The following is a 19,645-nucleotide window of genomic DNA, read 5'->3' on the forward strand; positions in this document are numbered from 1 at the left end:
AAGCTCTAATGCTACAATGGAGGAGCAGGCTCATCAAAAAGTATTTTTTGAGTGCCTACTCAGGGTCTAGCATTGTTGGGTTTTTTTTTTTCTCTGATGGGGGAGGGGTTTTTTTGTTTTGTTTTTTGTTTGGTGTGTGTGTGTGTGTGTGTGTGTGTGTGTGTGTGTGTGTCCCAGAGAGTGGGCAGGGTGGGTTTTCCTCCATCTGCTATTACTATCCATGTCTTTTTTCACCAGAAGGGAGTTTTCAGAAGCAGTATTCTTGAATTCCAAACAAGTACAATTTGTTACCAGAGCCTTTTATAATGAAGACTATTTTTCTTGTTAGACAGCTTCGTAAGGTGGTTTCCTACCCAAGTGTGAGGATAGTGTTGGTGTTTGGGGTTTTTCATGTGTGTTTCAAGCGTGTGGCCTTTACAATTAGTCATAATGTTGAGAGTGGGGACCAGGGAGCAAACCAGAGTGTCTTCCTGTTTCACACACAGATGAAGGGAACTTCTGTGACATTTATCTGCTTGTTTTCCTGTGCTCTCATTTTGGCTCTGTGTAGTTATGTTTCCATCTTCTGTGTTCCTAATTTCTGCTGAGGTCATGAACCTCGGTATGATTTCAAAAATATCACCCGAGTGGGCTGTCACCTGGCTCCTACATTAGCTTTCTGTCACCCACACTCAGTCTGAACTTGAGAGCTTCCTCTGAAGGTCAGTTTTCACTCATTGAAAACTCACTGGGTCAGAATCACTGTTCCTAGGGAATGTTTTCCCAGAGGCATAGGGTTTTTATTTTTGAATCCTTGGGCAGGGCAGGGCAGGGTAAACGTGCTGAGTGGGTCTGTCATCTCGACCATTCTGCCATGGTGCCTGCAGCTGTGAGCTTTGCCTAGCTACCAGTGGAGCCATATGACCTTAGAAACCCTACAAACTTTACAAAACTTAAATATTTGTTTATATATGAGATCCTTAATAGGCTCTGAAGTGAAAACAGTGTGGTGCACTGAAAAAAACAACTTGACCTGTAAGCCAGGGGTCTCCAGCCAGATAATTTATAACTAATAAAGTATATGACCTTGAGGTCACCTAGCCAGGGTGTATTTTTCCTCATCTGTAAAATGAGTTAGAGGAGACGATTTATACGATCCCTTTCAGTTGAGTATGACTCTTCTCTTTGGGCATCTCATTGGTAGAAAACAGCAGGTTCCCAGACAGGAAGGCAGGAAAGCATGTTTGAGGAATGGCAGGCGGAGGAGTTTTGCTGAATCATAGGCTTCCCTGAAGGCAGTGTTGGCGAGCTGCTGAAAGGGCTGCCTTAAAGCTTGACTGTAGTGGTCCTGAACCCACCATAAGGAGTGTTACTTCACTCAGGAGTCAGAGGGGGCCACTGAAGGTTTTTGAGGAAGGGAGTAATAACCTCACAGCTGAATTAAGCAAAAGTATACAACATGAGGGTGCCTTTTATGGAGCGCCAGCAGGCTCGCCAATGGGCAATCCCCTAAGGGCCCCCAGGTAGGAATTTGTCATCCAAGTTCAAGAAAGAAGTTGGAGTTGGAGATGGAGATTTGAGAATGTTCCCAAGCAACACTGGACCCATGAGAACAACTGAGATCTTCTATGTAGAGAATGTAGGGAAAAGAGAGATGATGGCTTAGGAGGAAATCTTAAGGGCGACCAGAATAGGAAGAGGCAGCAGAGGAAGTATTGTCAAGGAGACAGGAGGACATCCAAGAGAGCCACTTGATGGGGACTCACAGGAGATGACAGCATTTCCAGAGCGGGCATTAGTGCAAAGGGCTACAGAGGTCAAAGCCTGAGAAAAGGGGCTTGGAATCTGCCATGAGGATCTCTCTGTTAACCTTCAAGAGGGCCACTTCAGTGTAGGTGGGGGCAGGATCTTGATGACAGACAGCCCCAAAAGGAGTGGTGACAAAGTAGAGTGAGTGTGTGGCTGTAGAAGAAAGAAGAAACTAGGACAGTAAGTTGACAGGGGGTGTGTGGGGAGAGACGGCGATATCAAGTGAAGATTGACATTGTTGGCTGTGCACACACCTGAGGTCAGGGAGAGGAAGCCTTGGAGAATGAACGATTACAGATGCTGATGTTGGAATAATACTGGGAGCGGAGCAGGCTCCCACAAGCATGGGGAGAGCATAGGGAGGGCTAACCTTGCAAAGGAGGAGGGAGAGCATGAAGGGTCATAGAGCTGGAGGCCAAGCAATGAGAATTTGAGTATGTCACATGTGTTGCCCTTTATTTTTGTAGTAATATCTGTGGTGGGGTTACTGATGGGAAAGTAAACATGGAGACTTGAGAGCCAGCAAGGGCATGAAGGCGGCTGGGAGGAGTATCTGTGGATTTGGCTAGATGACCTTTTGGTGACTTGCCCCTGCCCCCAGCCCCCAGCTCATCATAGCCTGGGCACCTTCCATAAATTCTTCAGATGTAAACACTTGGCTTTATCTTAGCTTAATACTTAAACTTAATGCCTAACAATGTGAGACTATAAAATAGAAAATATATTTGTGAGATTCCTTTTGTTTCCCCTCTTCCTGGTGTACGCATTTAAGAGAATAATAATAAGTCTTGTCTCTTCAGGTAGTCTTGTAGGTTCATTGCAAGGCAATGAACCTGCAATCTCTTTGTTCATTCTTTAAGACAAAGGCAGGGTGGGGCTCCGTAACCCAGGAGCAACGCTTGCTCATCTACATGGTGGAGGCTGTGACTCCAGTTGTAACTCTCACCAGGCTTCTCTCAAAGAGCTTATCGTATCTCTGTGTGTCCTCATTTTCTCACAGTTGAGTTGAATTATTTCCAGAGAAAATGATAGCATGATTCTTAAGAGCCAACTGACTAGTGTTATTTTTCAAGTCTTGACTTGTTTGGTTACAGATCTAAACCTGTCCTTTTTTACTTGTGATCTTCTTACAAGTTATGTACAGTAATTTCAAGCATCTTAATTATCAGGGCAATAATTAGGAGGTTTCCCTGTTTTCAGGTTCAAGTCAGTGTCAGTTTCAATGCTTTCAGCTATCAAGTTTTCTTAAAAGAGAAAATATCCACAGTGCAGCCTGCTTTAACTGTTAAATAACCAGGACACTAAGTAATAGGCCACGTTCAATGGTAGACCTTAGACTAAATCTCAATTCAGATCTAGCTCTGGACAGTATCATCCTCCCCGTGGGTCCTTTTCTTATTTCAGTCACTAAATTTGAGTTGGATAGGATAGATTATTAGTTGGAAATCATTTGGTTGGAAGTAATAGAAGCCCTTCTCTAAATAGTTTAGCTTTAAAATTAAAAGAAAATAAAAGAATGTATGGATATCGGTGCATGTAACTTAGGTGGATTGACTTTAAGCAAGGCTGTATCCAGGGGCTTAAACAGTGTTGTCAGGATTCTGTTTCTGACTCTTCCCTCCCTGTTTGGCTCCATCATCACTGGGAGCCTCAACTCTGCATCTTTAGAACTTAAAATCCCAAAGAAGAGAGCCCCGCTTCCTTCCAGCTTCCATATTCCAAACTCAGGGAAGGCCATCCCTGAGCCAGTCACCATGCCCTGAGAAATGAAAGACTCTGGCCAGCCTAGGTCACACATCCACCTGGGATAAGGTGGTGAGGCATCTTAAGTGGTATCTCACCAGGATCAGAGGAGAAGGTGTCTCCCCGAAGGGAAACTAAAGAGGAGGAAGAAAGGGATGCTAAGTTAGAAAAACCCAAAGAGGTCTACTCTAAATACCATTGCACAAAACCTAAACAGTAAACACAAAGAGCTCTTCCAGTCTGTGGTTATTTTTGAAAGGCTCTCAAGGTTTATTATTTGTAGTTGCTAATGTTGGTTGTGATTTTCCCTGGAGTGACATCTAGATGAAAGCAACGAAGGCTCCCCCAGGCTTTGACTCAGTGGAGAGCCGTAAAGTGACTTTGGGAGGAATGCACATAATTTTCAATGTTCCTTTAAAGTCATCTGTTTCTCTAGGGTCTGTACATCGACTTGAATTGGTTCCAATAAAAAGAGTTTGGTTCAGCAGTCATCTGGTTTCAGTCAGGCCAGAAAGTAAACCATGAGAAAAGATTTGGGCACTCAGGTCCCAACTGAAAGTAGGAAGTACAGAGGTTTGTGAAGTTAATAGATGTGAAAAGGGTGATGCTGAGAGAGACTGAGGGAGAGGGAGGAAGGACACCCAAATGCATGTTGATGGACACACCCTGTCACAGCCCAGGTTCCTTCCTTTGTTCACAGCAGTGAGCTGCCTCACCTTTCCTGCCCTGCCTTCCCTACCACGCGCAGGCCTAAGTGGTTCCTGCACTACTCTGTCACTACAGAACTGTCTCAGAAGCTTGTTTAGTAAAATGCCATTTTCCCAATCTTCTCACCACCACACCTACAGGCTATATCTTAGTGCAAACCTCTGTGATAACACAAACAAGAAGAATGCTTAAATTAGACAGCTGTCCAATTAAGGTGGTATTTCGCCACTATTTTTAAACCACAGTGATATGAGCATGCCTGGCCCCCTCCCCTCCCTGATGGATAGCCAGTCTGTACAGCACATCCAAAATCCCCTCTGTCATAGATCTTTCTATAAAGTGTTGTTGAAAATAGATCCAGTAAAGCCGACAGAGATATAAGAGCTTTATTTAATTCATGTGAAGGCTTTTTAAAAATTATCTCATATATTTGAGGGAAACCTGTTCATCTCACTTAATATGACAGTGTCAGCATTACCATCTAGCTCAGAGAAAATGTAAATCGTGATTGTTACCTCTCTTCATGACTTAACAACAAAAATGTTTGTAGTTTCCAAGTGGCAGTTAGATACCATAACAAAGCCAGAGTTTAAAAAAATCATCAATTCTTGGTTTTCAAAATACGTAGAAAACTCAATGAAAGGTTATACGATTTGTGATAGTAATGCTCCCATTCTACTTGTACTCACTATTTAGTAGTTTGCCAGTGTTCATATTCTAAGAATGAATCTCTAAAGTCTTCCTTCTGGACTGGCAATGAGGCTTCAGTTGTATTTCTTTTGATCTTCCTGATGATATTCAAGTGGGCATTATTAATAAAATTTTATAGATGATAAAACAGAGGCCCAGAGGGGTTAAGGGTCTTGCCAAAGTCACACAGCAAGTAAAGGATGGTCCAGGGGCTCCTCCTTTGGTCCAGTGCTCACTCCAACCCTCCAGGGCTGTGTCTTTGGTCTGTGAAGCTCATCCTCTAGTGGTTCCGTGTGTGATTTGCCCTGTTTTCCTGTCATTCTTTCACCGCTGCCCTCAGGCAAACCAGACCCGCTTTTCCTTTGCCTTATGCAGTTGGGGTGCCGCAAATGAGATAGGAAGCAAGGATGTCTTTCTTGGTCATTGTTAGACTTCCTGATACCTCTTCTCCCATCTCCCTGGGTCAGTCTGGGCATGGTGAGTCTCCCTTTCTCATCCTGGATGGCAGGGCAGGCTGCCACATGGTGCGTTGGTTGTGAATTTTGGGCTTGTGTGGGAAGATTTAGGAAGCTATACAAACAAGGAACTAAGATCTCCAACATGCCTTCAATCCTGGCTTTGTTTCATATCTGAGAAATGTATTGGTGGTAAATGTGCTTTTATATTAAGGAGAAACCAACACACTAGAATTTTGTGGAAACTATTTCAATGCAATTCTAATGATGCTCAGAAACTGGGCTTGCTTTGAAGGAAAGAGAATGAGTGAGAACTAAACAAGGGTCCACTTGCCCAACTAGCAGCAAAGCCATTTTACTGACACCAGGTTGTGGTGAAGGAGAGTACAGCATTTATTGTAGAGCCAAGCAAGGAGGACGGGCAGCTCATGCTCAAAAGACCAGAACTCCACGATGGCTTTTAGTGGAAGGGTTTTAAAGGCAAGCTTAGTGGTGTGGCTTGCAGGGTGTCTGATCAACTCATACACAGTTCTCTGATTGGTTGATGGTAAGGTAACAAGGTGATGTTACAGGAATCTCAGTCATCAACTTTCTGGTTCCAACCCATCTACACGCTGGTGGTCGGCATGCAGTTAACTTCCTCCACTGGGTGGGGGTTTTAGTATCTGTAAAACAACTCAAGGATATGGCTTAGGATATTATCTATAACCCTTAAGGAGAAACTAAAGGTCTTTGACTTTGTTTTATGGCTCAGCTATTATTATTTTGTCTTGTTTGACTGTGTTCCTTTGTTCTTGTTGTTGTTTTTTCACTTCTCTGATTAAATTTGCTCTTTCAAACTCTGGGAAGGCCTAGGAGACTAAAGCTTTTATACGAACAAGAGGCAGGGGACATGGGGGGTGGGGCTGTCCCCAGGAAGTCCTCACAGGGCATTGCTTGGTTTCAGTGGGACTAGAAATTTAATTCCAAAATTTCTTGAGAGACTATAAGGGAATTAATTTATATTTTGATTAACTTTTTAAAAAATCTAGCCATCACCTGGCCTGTCCCATCCCAACCCCCACTACATTTATTCCCTAGGACCTGGGCCCTTGGTGGTGATATGTTTCGTGTTCTGTTGCTTTGATCAGCTTGCCTGGGCCCAATGGCAGGGACCCTGGAACCTGAAGGTGCTGACAAAGATGACCTGCTGCTGTTGAGTGAAATCTTCAACGCTTCTTCCCTGGAAGAGGGCGAGTTCAGCAAAGAGTGGGCTGCTGTGTTTGGAGACGGTCGGGTGAAGGAGCCAGCACCCACTGCGGCCCCAGGAGAGCCAGACCCCAAGCCCCAGACAGGCTCAGGATTCCTTCCTTCACAGCTTCTAGATCAAAATATGAAAGACTTACAGGCCTCACTGGAAGGTATGTACCACAGGGATTGAAATGGGTTTTTTGTTGGTTCATTTTTTGTTTTTTGAAATCCAGTGGCCTATTTTTCCTTATCTTTTTTTTAATGTTTTCTGGGTTTTATCTTATAGCCAGTGTCCTTTTTTGTTGTTTTTGTTTTTAAATTTTCCTTTTATATTCAGTGACTCTTTAGCTCAAATTTCAGAATCACATTCCAGCTTTAAGATACATATTAGGGTTTAAAATCTATTTCTTCTCATAGTTTTCTCCTCCTGTTAACATTTCCTATTAATCAAAGGCTAGAGGGGTGGTTCTCAGTCTTACTGTCTTACTTTGACTTTAGACTTTTTCATGGCACACTTGAGGGATCAGATTGCCTTCACAGTTGTGGCTTGTTGACTTCGCCATCTCTTCCTGGCCATCACCCTAGCTGAGTTCTCCCACATACTCATGAGGCAACATTCTCCACGTTCCCATAGACATGGAGCTTTCTGGGTGCTTTTTTCCTCTCCATCCGGGCTTACCAGTACCCTGAGTATGCCCTCAGCTCAGCTGTTCCTGTTCTGCGTGAAACACATGGCCCAACAGTCCCCAGAAGCCCGACCACGGCAGAAGTAGAGTTTTCACACTGCTCAAAGGTGATCGGCAGCATTGGTAAGGGTTTAAGGTACTCCGAGGCTCACCAGCAGCCCACATGCTGGTTAAGAATTGCTGATGTGGGGAGCACATTGATTTCGAGTGCAAAAACTAACACTCAGGTTGAAATTTAAATTTTGAAGTTTGAGTTTCTAAACAAACAAACCTTGAGAAGGAAACCATTTTAGTATTTCAACACTTTTTCCCCTCCTTTCATGCTTTAATTGTAAGACAGGAATCACTGTTAAGAAATTCTCAAATTGTTTTGGTTTTTCCATGAATTTAGGCTATCTCCTTAATAAACAACGTGTTTATCTGGCACTTAAAGCTGAGAACAAGTGGCAGAGCTGGAATGATTAAGTAATTATGGGCTATTAAATTAAAAAAAAAAACATCTCATGTCTTTGGAGATGAGATCATGGACATGACAAGAGTTGGTAGGCAAGACCAAAAGAAAAGTCTTCACTCTTTTTTATGAAATACATGATTCCTTTCATCTTCCTTTTTGAGTCCTATTTTGGAGCCATCTCATTTATTCTCAGTAATGGAGTTAGAGATAGGAGGGATAACTGCAATCCAAAACTACATCTCTGCCCCGAGTTTCACCCCTGGGTTTCACCACCTCTTTTGCTGGGACCTCAGATGAGCAAGGCTGACAAAGACTGGGTTTCACCACCACCCACCTGTGGCAGAGGCACTAACAAGGCGTGGGAGAGTCGGGAGAGGCAGGGGCCGGAGCGGGATCCACAGCTCAGAGCTGGGGGCTGCTGGAGGATGAATCCCCCTGGCACCCCCAGCTTTGGAGACACCAGGGCCCCTGCTGCTGCCCAGGAGCAGTGGTGGCAGTGCTCCTCCCTCGCTGGTGTGGCCAAGTGTCACTCTATTGTGAGCACCCCAGGCTGACACTGAGAAGTCAGAGCCACACGCCCTCTTCCTGAGCAGGTAGAGCAAGAAGATCTCAGCTCAGGCCCAGGGCGCTGTCCCCAGAACTCCGCCTGAGAGCTAGGACAAGTGTGGTGGCTGTGGGCTTTGCACTTCAGCCTTGCCCCATGGCCAGAAGAAATGCACACGACCACACTTGGGTCTAAGGAGGGAGTGATCTGACGGCAAGAGAGACGCAAGCTCGCGCTATGGAAAGAGAAAGAGGTACTTCAAAGGGAGGCCATTTATTTCTCAGGCAAACAGAGTCTCAGTGGAGGTTACCACCCCAGTAGCACTTCCGCAAGTTTCTCATTTGTCCAACAAATATTTATTGAGTCCTCTGGGCGCCAGGCACTGGTGATTCACCTGAGAACAAAACAGACAAGGCTTCTGCCTTCCTGGAACTCACATTCTAATGAAGAGGAGATAATGAACAGTAAACATAATAAAATTACATTGTAGCTTAGAAAGTGACCAATGATATGGAGAAAAGGAAGAAGTAGAGCCAGAGATAGTGTTGGGGGAACGACAGGGTAGATCAGGTATGGTCGAGGGTCTGCAGGAGGAGCACCGGGGTTGGAGTGAGAGAGAGAGGCACTTGGAGAGGAGACGGGTAGGGCCACATAGGGCCTCATAGCCTTTGGAAGAACTCGGAACCATCACAGCATCTTGGACCAAGGATGGACATGATCTGATTTACCATAAAGGGACCATTCTGGCTGCCAGAAGTTTCCTTTCCTCTGCTGGGGTTGTACTAAGATCAATGTTAAAGGAGTTATTTTGTAACCTCTGAGTTATCCTGTTTCCTTTGCATGCCAACAGCCACAAATTGAATGGCTGTGGAGCTCAAAATGACAGAAAGAAAAGTGAACTTCAGTGTTTTAAAGAGGCAGCCCATTCAGCTTCTATACACCTACAGGTTACCAGCAGGCACCCCCAACAGTTCTGCCCCAGTGCTGCCCTCTGATTCAGGAAACCTTCAAAACACATGTACAGATAAAGAGTGGGCTCCCTGCTTTGATGATTGATCATGTAATCCAGTTCTAACCATATTCTGTGCTTTTGTCAGGACTCCCTCCAACCTCCTAAAAAAAGAGCAAAAGGTGGATGTTGGCTCTAGCTTTTTTTCCATTGCATCCATGGTCTAGAAAATCCATCTATACACATGAATTGCAAAAGAATCTAAATAATTATTAAACTTTTGGCACCTCATATTGAAACTACTTCCCCTGATTATCCAGATCATCTCAAAAACTAAATCAAATAAACCACTGAAATAAGTAAGTAGTCAAACTAAACGTGGAGTAGAAAGGCTCATTGGCATATTGGCTCAGCGAGGCAAATGGTGGTAGGGAGTTTAGAGCCCGGGTTTTATTCTGTAAACTCCCTTCCCTGCACTCACTTTGCAGCAATTGGTCAGGCTACTCATTCTCTGGGCCTTTGCCTTCTCATCTGTAATACGAGGTATTAGACTCACTAATCTATCAGGAGAGACCCAAGTCATCTGAAGGAGCTTTCTGCTTTTCCACAAATGTCATCTTCTTATCCCTGGGTTAACCCCTACTTCAGAGATGCTGAAGTCTAAAACTGTTTGCTTCTGTGACTTTGCCCTTTATCGTGGTAAAATAATAAGAACCAGCACTCCCTATGGCATGCGCTGTGGGCTAAGCACTCCCATGTGCTTTACGTGTGTTAACTTACTTCATCCTCACCACGCCCTTCCCAGGCAGGTACTGGCATCATCTCCAACTTACAGCCTGGGAAACTGAGGAACAGGGCAGTAAGTAATTTGCCCGAGATCATACCTCTGGTAGGAGGCAGGCCGGACTGTGGGCCTGAGCCGCCAGACTCCGGAATCCATGCCTTTCCCCATTCTGTTCTGTTGCCTCCAAGTACCATGTCTCTGAGGACAAACGCGATTCCCGGACGGGCTCCCTCAGGCCTTGCCTTGGGTGCTTCTGGAGGAGCAGGACTTGTAAAGACTGTTATCCTGGCTCTGGGCATCCTGGGTGTGCACAGGGATGGGGGTGGGGGGGAAACCATGCAGTCGTGGAGGAGGCATGTGGGTGTGGGAAGGCAGGGTTGTGTCAACCACAGAAGTTGGGTGACATTCCAGAATAGAATATATGAAATCGAGATTGTCTACAAAAATCTTCGCCTGTGCTAGCCATCGCCCCCTCATTCACTGTAGCGCTGTCTAGCTCAGTCTCCCCACCGCCTTTGTAGCTCTTTGTAAGGTCCAGGCAGAGCTGTATCCTCAGGGGCAGTGTTCAGAGGACAGAGGTGGGTGGCTCCAGGCCACAGCCGCAGATACCTCAGTGCCTTTCCGCACTCCAACCACCCCCCTACCCCTCCCTACCCCTCCCTCCTCCACCTCTTCAGTCTTCTCGCCTCCTCATCTCTCTGTTCTCCTCCGCCTTCCTCTCCTCTCTGGCCTTTGTCCTCACTCTTCTCCTTTGCTCTGGGGAAGTAGAAAGGAAGGGGGATTTAGTAAGAGAACAGTGACATCTTCCTTCCCCCACCTACTTCAACCTCTAGGAGAGCAAAACAAGGAACTTGCATTTAGGATCAAGTTGTGCTTAAAATTTTTAAGGAGTCAATTTTAGCTAGACTTTCTAAGGGTTTCTGAAGTTGCCAGCATGATGGGGCTGGGGTTTTCTGTGTCATACAGTGATGAGAAAATTGTACCTTCCTGAGGCCTCTTAAAGTGAGTAGGAAGAGGGCCAGCCAGAGGGGGGCTGCCTGAGGTAGAGACCCGGCAAGGCTGATGGGCCTCATTAAACATTCTTCTTAATTCCCCACCAACATCCAAAATTTAATTTAGAAACAGACGCTGATACTGAAAAGATAACCATCTCCTCAAAATAAGTGCACCAGGACATCTTTTAATTTAGGATTCTGCAAACCAAAGTTAGGAGTCTTGTTCCAGATTCTCACAAACATACAGCCCTTTGTTCCTTCTGGATATTCTTTTGTTTTTACCTAATTCCGAGGTGCTATTGCCATCTGGGTGGGTTTCCATTTAAAGCCAATGTAATGGAAAGCTCAGCGTGATCATTCTCTTAGATTTACCTTTCCTCAACCAGAGCTCTCCTCTTGCTGTTTCTGGCTTAGCCTTGCTCCAAGCTAACATATTTCCAGAACTCAAATGGAATAATGTGAAAGAAAAGGCTGCGGGCTGCATTTAAAGATAACCTGAACACAGAGCGTGAGCCATTGGCGTTGTTTGTTCCATTAAAGAAGCAGCACTTTCTAAGCCTGCTGGGCACATCCCCAGGTCTTGGGTATCTGCAGAATTTAAGTGCCTCCGTTAGTCCACAGAAGGAACCTTGGTGACCATCTACTCTACCCTCACTTTATAGATGAGGAAATCAAGGGACCCCAGAAAGGTCTCTTGACTTGCCAAGCGTTGTGGTTTTATCCACCATTCACATAAGGTCTAAACTCCTCAGCTTGGCTTACAGAGTCCTTTAAGGCCTGCCCCGTTCTCGTCACTGCCCATACCCCCCACGCCTTTACTTAGCGTGACCCAATGACCTTGTTCAGCTGGAGAACCATGTATTTATTATGTCTGTAAGCTGGACTCCAGGGAGTCTGACCCTACCCTCCTCTCAGAGCACTCCACCCACCTGCATGCTCATGATGCTTGTTCTGCTTGGCTAACTTCTCATCCTTCAGGTTCTCCTGTTCAGTGTCATTTCATCCAGGGACTCCCCCAGCAGTCAGTGTTAGGTGTTTCTGCTCTCCATTCCCTTTACACCCAGTACTTAATCATTCCTCTTATTTCACCTCATTATAAAATTGATTTAATTTTTTGTCTGCTTTAGGTTGTCATGGGCAGGGCCCATGTGTGTGTTGCTTACCATCATATTTCCCGATCATAGCTCAGTGCCTAGAAAAGATGTTCGACAGAGACATCTGGATGGATGGGTAGATGGATGGATGGATGGCAGGCAAGAAGGAAGGGAGAGATCAACTGACATTGAATCACTAATAGGAAAGAAAACAGTCCTAAGACAATCTCGGGGGTTGGTTCTCATGTCTGCTGACTTATACAGAAATTGAGATTCAACTTAGATTTACTGAGGGCCTGCTCTTTACAGCCTCTGTGTTCCCTCGTTTCACCACCAAGATCCCATTTTATCCATACAACAACCTAATGAGGCAGGAATTTTTATCCACCCTTTGCAGGTATGGAAACTGGGGCTCAGAGAAGGTGTGGACAGCAGGCTGGTGCTTGGCCACCAAGACCGTGGTCTTCCCACTTTCCCCTTCATGGCCAACCCCACCCCAGAGCGCCCTGGGCTGTGCTCATCAACCCAGCCTGGGCTTTTGCTTTCCCAGTTAGTGAAATATTACATTCATGGTGAAGTGCTGCTCTGGGTGGTATTGTTTTGGCTTTACTTGCTGCTCTAGCTGGCCGGTGTTATTTCTGGCTGATTTATATTTTCCCTTATGTAAGTAAAAGGGGCCAGGATTGCTCCAATAAAATTTTATATGTGTTTCCTGCAAACGGGTAGCACAGTTGACATATCACAGGAACCGACAGCTAGGCTGGTCATCTTGCTCACAGAGCTCTCAGCTTCTCCTGCCTCTACTCTTCACCACCCATCTCCTGACACAATTTCTCTGAGGTGGGGAGACATCTTTCCAGCCACACCTTCCTGTTAAAAACGCCTCAGCCAACTAATTAGTACCAACCAGACAACAGTTGATGGCAATTACAGGAATATTAGCAACAGTAAGTTCTCGTTAAATAGCATTTTTTTTCCTGATAGAAGCCAAGACATTTGAAGTCTGGCTTGGCGTTCCATCCATAATTACCCTAGTTGCACCCCTCGCCTAAATAATTCCCAAAGTGTTATGAGTGAGGGTGAAACTGCAGCTCAGTTTACTATTTGCTTAAAATATATGTATATAGCTGGTGTCACAACTGTACCATTTTCTCCCCTCATGTGCATATAGTTGGATGGTTAGACTTATGCTTAATAGCTGTTCTGAGGAGAGATTGTGATTTGGCAAACTGGCTGCTGTTTCTGCTTCACATTATGGGACAAGGGAATAGTGATGGGAAAGTTTGAGGTATACTTTCCGCATCATCTTAGTCCCCAAAGGGGGATGTCTTTATGCTCATCCTTCACCACGTCCTCTGCTGCAGAGAAGCCCCCAAACCCATAGATTCCACATGTCACACTCCACATATCACTTCCACATGTTCATGAGTGTTTAGATGAGCAATATTCAAAAATCCATAGTTACAAAGGAATCCAATTAGAAGACATTGTCTTTATAAAGGAGTCTGCCATTATAATCCTTTAAATTATAGGCTTAAAAATACAACTTGTATTTCTGGTACTTTAAAAATATGACTTGATATACAGTCATTTTATTTGTTTATAGCCATTTGGGAACATGCCCATCACATAAAGTGAGGGGAGCTCCATTTTGGTATGTGGCTTTATTTCTGCCTCCTGTAGGAAAGTGTTCCACTTTATACTCTGAAAAACACAATGGTTGAACCACCTCTTTTCCAGCATTCTCTGCCGCCATTTTAAAAGTAAATGTTGTGCATATTTTTGAAATGGGAAGAATTTTGTCATGTTCCCACTGTTTCAAATAGCATTCAGAGATCCGGGAGTGGTGGACTTCCATACCCCTCACCTGCCTTTTCTCTCCATCTGTTCAGGATCTTTCTGGAAGTGTGGGCCTCCCTGAACTCAGAGAGCTTGACAAGGTCAAGGAGCTTAAAGCTCCAGGACCTGGGAGGTGGAGTCCTGAAAGCAGACCTCTCTGTTTCCAAGGAGGGCCTCTCTCCTTGTCCCGGCTCTGGCTTCAACCAAGATGACCCTGATCCTGACAGAGATGGTGACCGTGGCAGCTCCTTGGGGACCATCTGTGGCAGGGCCTTTCACATTACACCGCCTGACAGCTGCCAAGGGTTTATGCTTCCCTGGGCTCCACCCCCAGAAATTCTGACTCAGTGGGTGATGCCCCTGCCAGTGGCACGGGCACCATACTTTGAGAACAACTGCCCTAAGAGATGGAGGCCAGGCCGCAGGCGTTGACGAAAAGTTACACAGGCTCTGCAGAGCATAGGTGGGTCTTGACATTTGGTGTCCAGAAGAGGATTGTAGGGAAAAAAGTAAAATTGACCCAGTTAGATGCTACCTCTTTGAGCTTTATTTGGCACACGATGAAACTGCAATTTTAACTTTCTACATTTACCACTGTTTATGTGATTTGGGTTTAGAAGGAAAATGCCCATGGGCCAATTTTCTAGGAAACAGGGAGGTTATGTTACTCCTGGATTATACCAAATACTGATCACTTTTAAAAACTGCTTTATTGAACTATAATTTACATACCATGAAATTCACCCATTGTAAGAGAACAGTTCAAGGATTTCTGGTAAATTTATATTGTGCAGCCATCACCACAGTCTAGTGTTAGAACATTTCCATCTTCCCAGAAAGTTCCTTTAAAATCTGGTGCTTTTTGTTGTTTGTGAATTATGTTAACAACATGTTCAAGTACCTTTCCAATGGATAACAATACTTTTTAAACCCTCTGTGTTTTCATTATTTTAGACCCAATAAATAGGTCAGAGGCCACCTGTTTCACTTGTCATTGGTTAGTCTTCATAGAGACGTTTGTGTTTACTTGCCTAAAATGAAATAATCAACCAGTGAATATTATAGCATCTACTGTGCCAAGCATTGCTTTGCCATCTCTTAAAATAAAGCTTCATAAGTGTACTTCTCATGATTTAAAAGAGTTCTTCAATAGTTTATCTTAATTTCAATACCCATCGTGTGCCAGGTAGTGCACTAAAGGATGTAAAGATGAATAATACATGGTCCCTGCCTTCAAGGGGCTCAAAACTCTAGGAGATGAAACAAAAGCACAAGCTAATCAATATAGTATGATTCTATAATTAGGTCCCTTATCACAAATCTTAGAATGGTAGGGTAAACAAACAGCATTACCTCTTATCATTTTTGTGGCATATACTGAGTGGCTTGCTTGCTCCAGAAATTGGTTTCACTGCCCCAGCTGAACTCTGCCATCTAAACGTGATGTCTCATGGGGGCCTTATCAGAGACAAAACCTTTTCTGTAGAAAACACTGCGACCAGAGCATCCCAGTGAAAGGATACAGTTTTAACCATTTGGACCCAACAGTGGTGCCTCATCTGATGATCTACATTTCACAGTGAGAATCAACAATAGACTTAACCCACACACACCTACCTGTACCACATTAGGTGTTACTGAGCACATTGAAGAAACAGTTCTCTGTCTCATTGAGAAGACAGGACTTACACATGAAGAATTAAAGCAGACATGCAAAGAAGTATATGGTAAAGTTCTAAATTAAATGAGTCATGCTGAAACATCCAGCACAGACAGTAAATACTGGGGGGAAACAAGGCTTGCTTCCCCCAAAGCAGGACTGCTGAATGCCTCTTAATCATTAGGGGCAGGCAGAGCACAGGGCGGCCTTTCAGAACAGTGGGTTAGACAAGATCAATGTCATTTGTAAGGGTATGACATCAAGTTAAGGGGATGTTCTTTCCCCTCATATATTTGGACTGGACTGCCATTTATTTCTCTGTATTAACTAAACTTCCCAATTTAAATTAGCTGTATGGAAAATAAATGAACTGGATCATATTGGAAGTAGAGAAGACTAGCCATTCCCTAGTTCTGTTGCTACATTTAATGGTGTTCACTTTTTTAAGCTTTCCCCATTTGTGACAGGAGAACAAAGCACTTGATTTCCTTGCAACACTATTGATAATCTTTGGTGTGACCATGAAATGTCACTTGGTAAGAAAAATGGGTATAAAACTGAAAGCAAAAATGCTTTAACCTTAGCAATTTCTCATTTGCTTTTCAAAATGCAGTCTCTTCCCTAGTTTCCCACACTTTTAAGGTGGGCATGATTATACATATCCACTCTCCCCTAAAACATATTCCGGGTATGAGGAACATGGGAGAAGGGTCTTTGCACACCACCCTCCTCTCTCTCTTTGAAGGCTATCGGAGTTGAGAGCCATGTGTGTGCCCCAGGAACTGATGGGGCAGTGTAACTGCCTTCCCTAGATCTAACAACCTCTGGTTTTGAACATTAGGCTGGTCAGAGAGCAATGTCAATCCTACTTCTCCTCCACGGCCAGCACCAAAGGCAAGCAGTCCAAATGGCAGTAGCCCTGCAGTGAAAGGTAATACAGTGTTCTGTCGCCCTTAAATGACAGTTGCCTTCATGTTCACTGGCCTAACACCCTTTTCTTTATTTCTTTACTAATTTCCATGTGAGCACCTTGGGTTCAAAGGAGGGGCTGCATGGGTGGAGAGTTCAGCATGATCCTAGGAACTAACATTCTAACTTTTTTCCCGGCTTAATGTCCTAATTCATAACTCCCTCTATCAAATCTAATGAGGAAGACTCAAACATCTGTCTCCATGTGACCGGGTGCTCCCCAAGATTGGGTGACAACAGTAAGGGAGAAAAGGCCACTGAGGTTGGGGATATACCATTGCTTCCACCAGACAAGGCATTTAGTTAGTGCTTTTCATGAAGAGCCAGGTGTCTTAGTTGTCAAAAGAGGGCCTTTCGAGCTTGTGAAATCTGTTCTTCTGAGACAAAACATCTGCCTGAGGAAGATCTCATCTGTATTTGCAGCTCTCTCTCTTTCTTTGGTCATCACCCACTTTCCCTGTGTTGACCACAGGAAGTTAAAGGAAGTGTCAATTTTATTATCATCAGAAAGCATTCCCTTGATGTTTTTTAGGTGTTGTGCAAATAGTTGCACCTGGTTTTCCCTCCCACAGTGGAGGTCTGGGGAATATGAGGACCCCCAAGCCCCTGAGGTATAGTTACCTGGCTCTTCACAGCAGGGCCACACCCACCATCCGAAGGTGCTGGGAAGGGGAGGTGAGCATGGAGGGTGTTTTCACCGGTGCTGTCTCTAAGATACCTTGATATTCTCTATCAAGAACACACTAATCCTCCTAAGTCAATCAAGCCCCATACAGTTTCCTTGTGTGACCTCCTACATGACTAAAGAAAGAGAAATTACTCCCTTTTTTAAAAAAAAAAATGATGTCTCCCCCGCTCCCACCAAGCTGTATTGGGATCTCTGAAGTCTCAGTTTATCATATCAAAATAAACCAAGTGTTTTGGGGGCTAACTGCACACAATGTGAAATTAATGTTACATAGTAACGTGCACAGTTACTAACTAGTCTTGCTTGCAATAGCTTATCTCTGTAATAGATGCATTGTTATCTCATTATAAAATAATATATCCCCAAGAGACTTTGAAAAACAAAGGGAGGAGAATCAGAAGTATAAAGTGATCAGTATACTGTCTTAATGTTTAAGTGCTTTTTAGTGAAAAGATCAAAAGCCCTGTGTATGTTGGTATAATCCCATCAATATTCTCTATCACTCTCATATAACTTGGTAGCAACTTGTGCTACCAATATTTTTTGAGACTCTTTTCAACCAGATGGCAAGCATATTCCTAGCTGCTCTCAGCTAGAAGGAGCACCTGTCAGAGAGACATTTACTTCATGCTTTTGATACGCCACCCGTTGGAGAAAGAAAAAAAAAGCATGGGTCATCCAAGCCAATGAACTTAGATTCTCATGTGGAATGATTTACATAGAGAGGAGCCCCCAACTTATTTGTAAATCACTTGCATCAGGCGCTCTTTTGAAAATGTTCTCCTCATCTGGAAAATAATTAGGCTCTGTAATCGTGGCACTCAAGAATTTAGGGCAGGTGGTTCGGTGAAAGGACAGCTGAAGGCTGTTCCACTGAGGCTGGAGTGTAAGGGGTATGGGGGCAATTTAGAGCCCAGTGGGGAAGGGGAGGCCTGTCACAGGCCCCCTTCCTCTGATGGGAGAGGGTTAAAGAAGGCAGTGACCTTAAGAGAAGAGGGGCAGTCAGGCCTAGGTGCCATCCCCCCCTTCCCCCTTCTGGACCTGTTGCTTTGAAGGCTGAAAAGAGTAACCACGGTGTTTCTCTTAACCCAGCAGATTTGAAAAGATTCCTCCAGGAAGCACCTTGCTTCTTGAGACATTCAGTCTGATTTCTGAAATGACTGATATTTCCTGGTGGTGGTGAAGCATGGGGCCTGGGGTTTCAGGCAGCTCTGCGGGTTGTGACCATTGCTGGGTGGAGGTGCAGGTGTGCGTTAACACAAAGGATCACTGTGCATTGAACTGTATAAAGACCATGGTTTAAAAATGTTACTCAGCCAACCGGCCAACAGGGGGGCATGGAATACCCTAACAAGGCTTAGCAACAAAGAGCAATGGGGTTTGTCGGATTGAGCGTCCTCCCTCTTCAAGGTGCATCTGGACCCACCTGCCTGCAGCCTGGCAGAGGTGGGAGTTAGGAAGGTAGGTGTGCTTATGTTTGCTCTTCTCTCCCCAGAGCCTGCCAAGCCCTCCTCGGACCTGACTGCCTGGTTCAGCCTTTTCGCCGATCTCGACCCATTATCAAATCCTGATGCTGTTGGGAAAACCGACAAAGAACATGAATTGCTGAATGCATGAGTCTGCAGCCTCCAGGAAGGAGCCCACAGGCGGCTCCAAATCAGCACACCCGGGGGCTTGCAGATGTAGGAAGTGATCAGTATGCTGTTTTAATATTTACATGTCATTTTAATAAAATGAAAGGGTCAAAGGCCCTGTTTATATTGGTATAATTATTTACTTTTATTTGGTCTAAAGGGTTCCCGTGTGTTCTCTATGTGGACCTGACGATACAGGGCGGTCTAGGAGCAGTTTCCAGGCCCACCGTTTTCCTGCCCACAACTGCATCGTGGCTGCCGATGTGTCACTGGGCTGCTACGAGGTCCAAGTTCAAATCATAAACCTACGTTTTGTTAGGTTTAAGTAAGGTGGCCTACAGCCTCAGAGGCAGCGGGAGGCTAGGGAGTCTTAAATGCCTCCTCTTGTACCCCCTTGGCCGTGTCCCCCCCCCCATAGAGGGGGGCTGAAGGGAGAAACCCTCTTCCTGCCGAGCCACCTTCCGGAGAGCTCTGGGCGAAGCTCCCGCTGACCAATGACTCTGTCCCACGGCCCCTGCCTGCTGTGCGGTGGGTTCTCTCACGGGCAGTGAGCTTGTCGGGGCTGCACAAATCCCTCTGCGGAAAGCAGCCACATCTGCAGATCCCAGCTCTCCTTTAGTCCTCTCCATGGCTGGAATTCAAAAGCATGTACTTCTGGAGCCCCTTGTGATATTAACTGTTTTGTTTTTTTTAATTAAACGGAAAAGATATTTGACATGCAAAGTCAAGTTAATA

At 44.8% G+C, this 19,645-nt stretch overlaps 1 protein-coding gene across 8 annotated transcripts in view; it reads left to right on the forward strand.

Moving 5' to 3' along the window:
* Positions 1–19,045, forward strand: part of ICA1 (islet cell autoantigen 1) — a 148,746-nt gene extending 129,701 nt beyond the window's left edge. For 6 of the 8 annotated variants that reach the window (XM_081244754.1, XM_081244752.1, XM_081244751.1 and 3 more), the window contains 3 exons: positions 6,515–6,784; positions 16,461–16,550; positions 18,772–19,045. In XM_081244754.1, coding sequence (XP_081100880.1) covers positions 6,515–6,784; positions 16,461–16,550; positions 18,772–18,893 — 482 coding nt within the window. In that variant the 3' untranslated portion in view covers positions 18,894–19,045. The remainder of the gene's footprint in view (positions 1–6,514; positions 6,785–16,460; positions 16,551–18,771) is intronic. The other 2 variants (XM_081244757.1, XM_081244758.1) reach the window with 1 other exon arrangement.
* The last annotated feature ends 600 nt before the right edge of the window (positions 19,046–19,645 follow it).

This window comes from Mesoplodon bidens, assembly GCF_964165515.1.
Source record: "Mesoplodon bidens genome assembly, chromosome: 9".
NCBI classification, from domain to species: Eukaryota; Metazoa; Chordata; class Mammalia; order Artiodactyla; family Ziphiidae; genus Mesoplodon; species Mesoplodon bidens.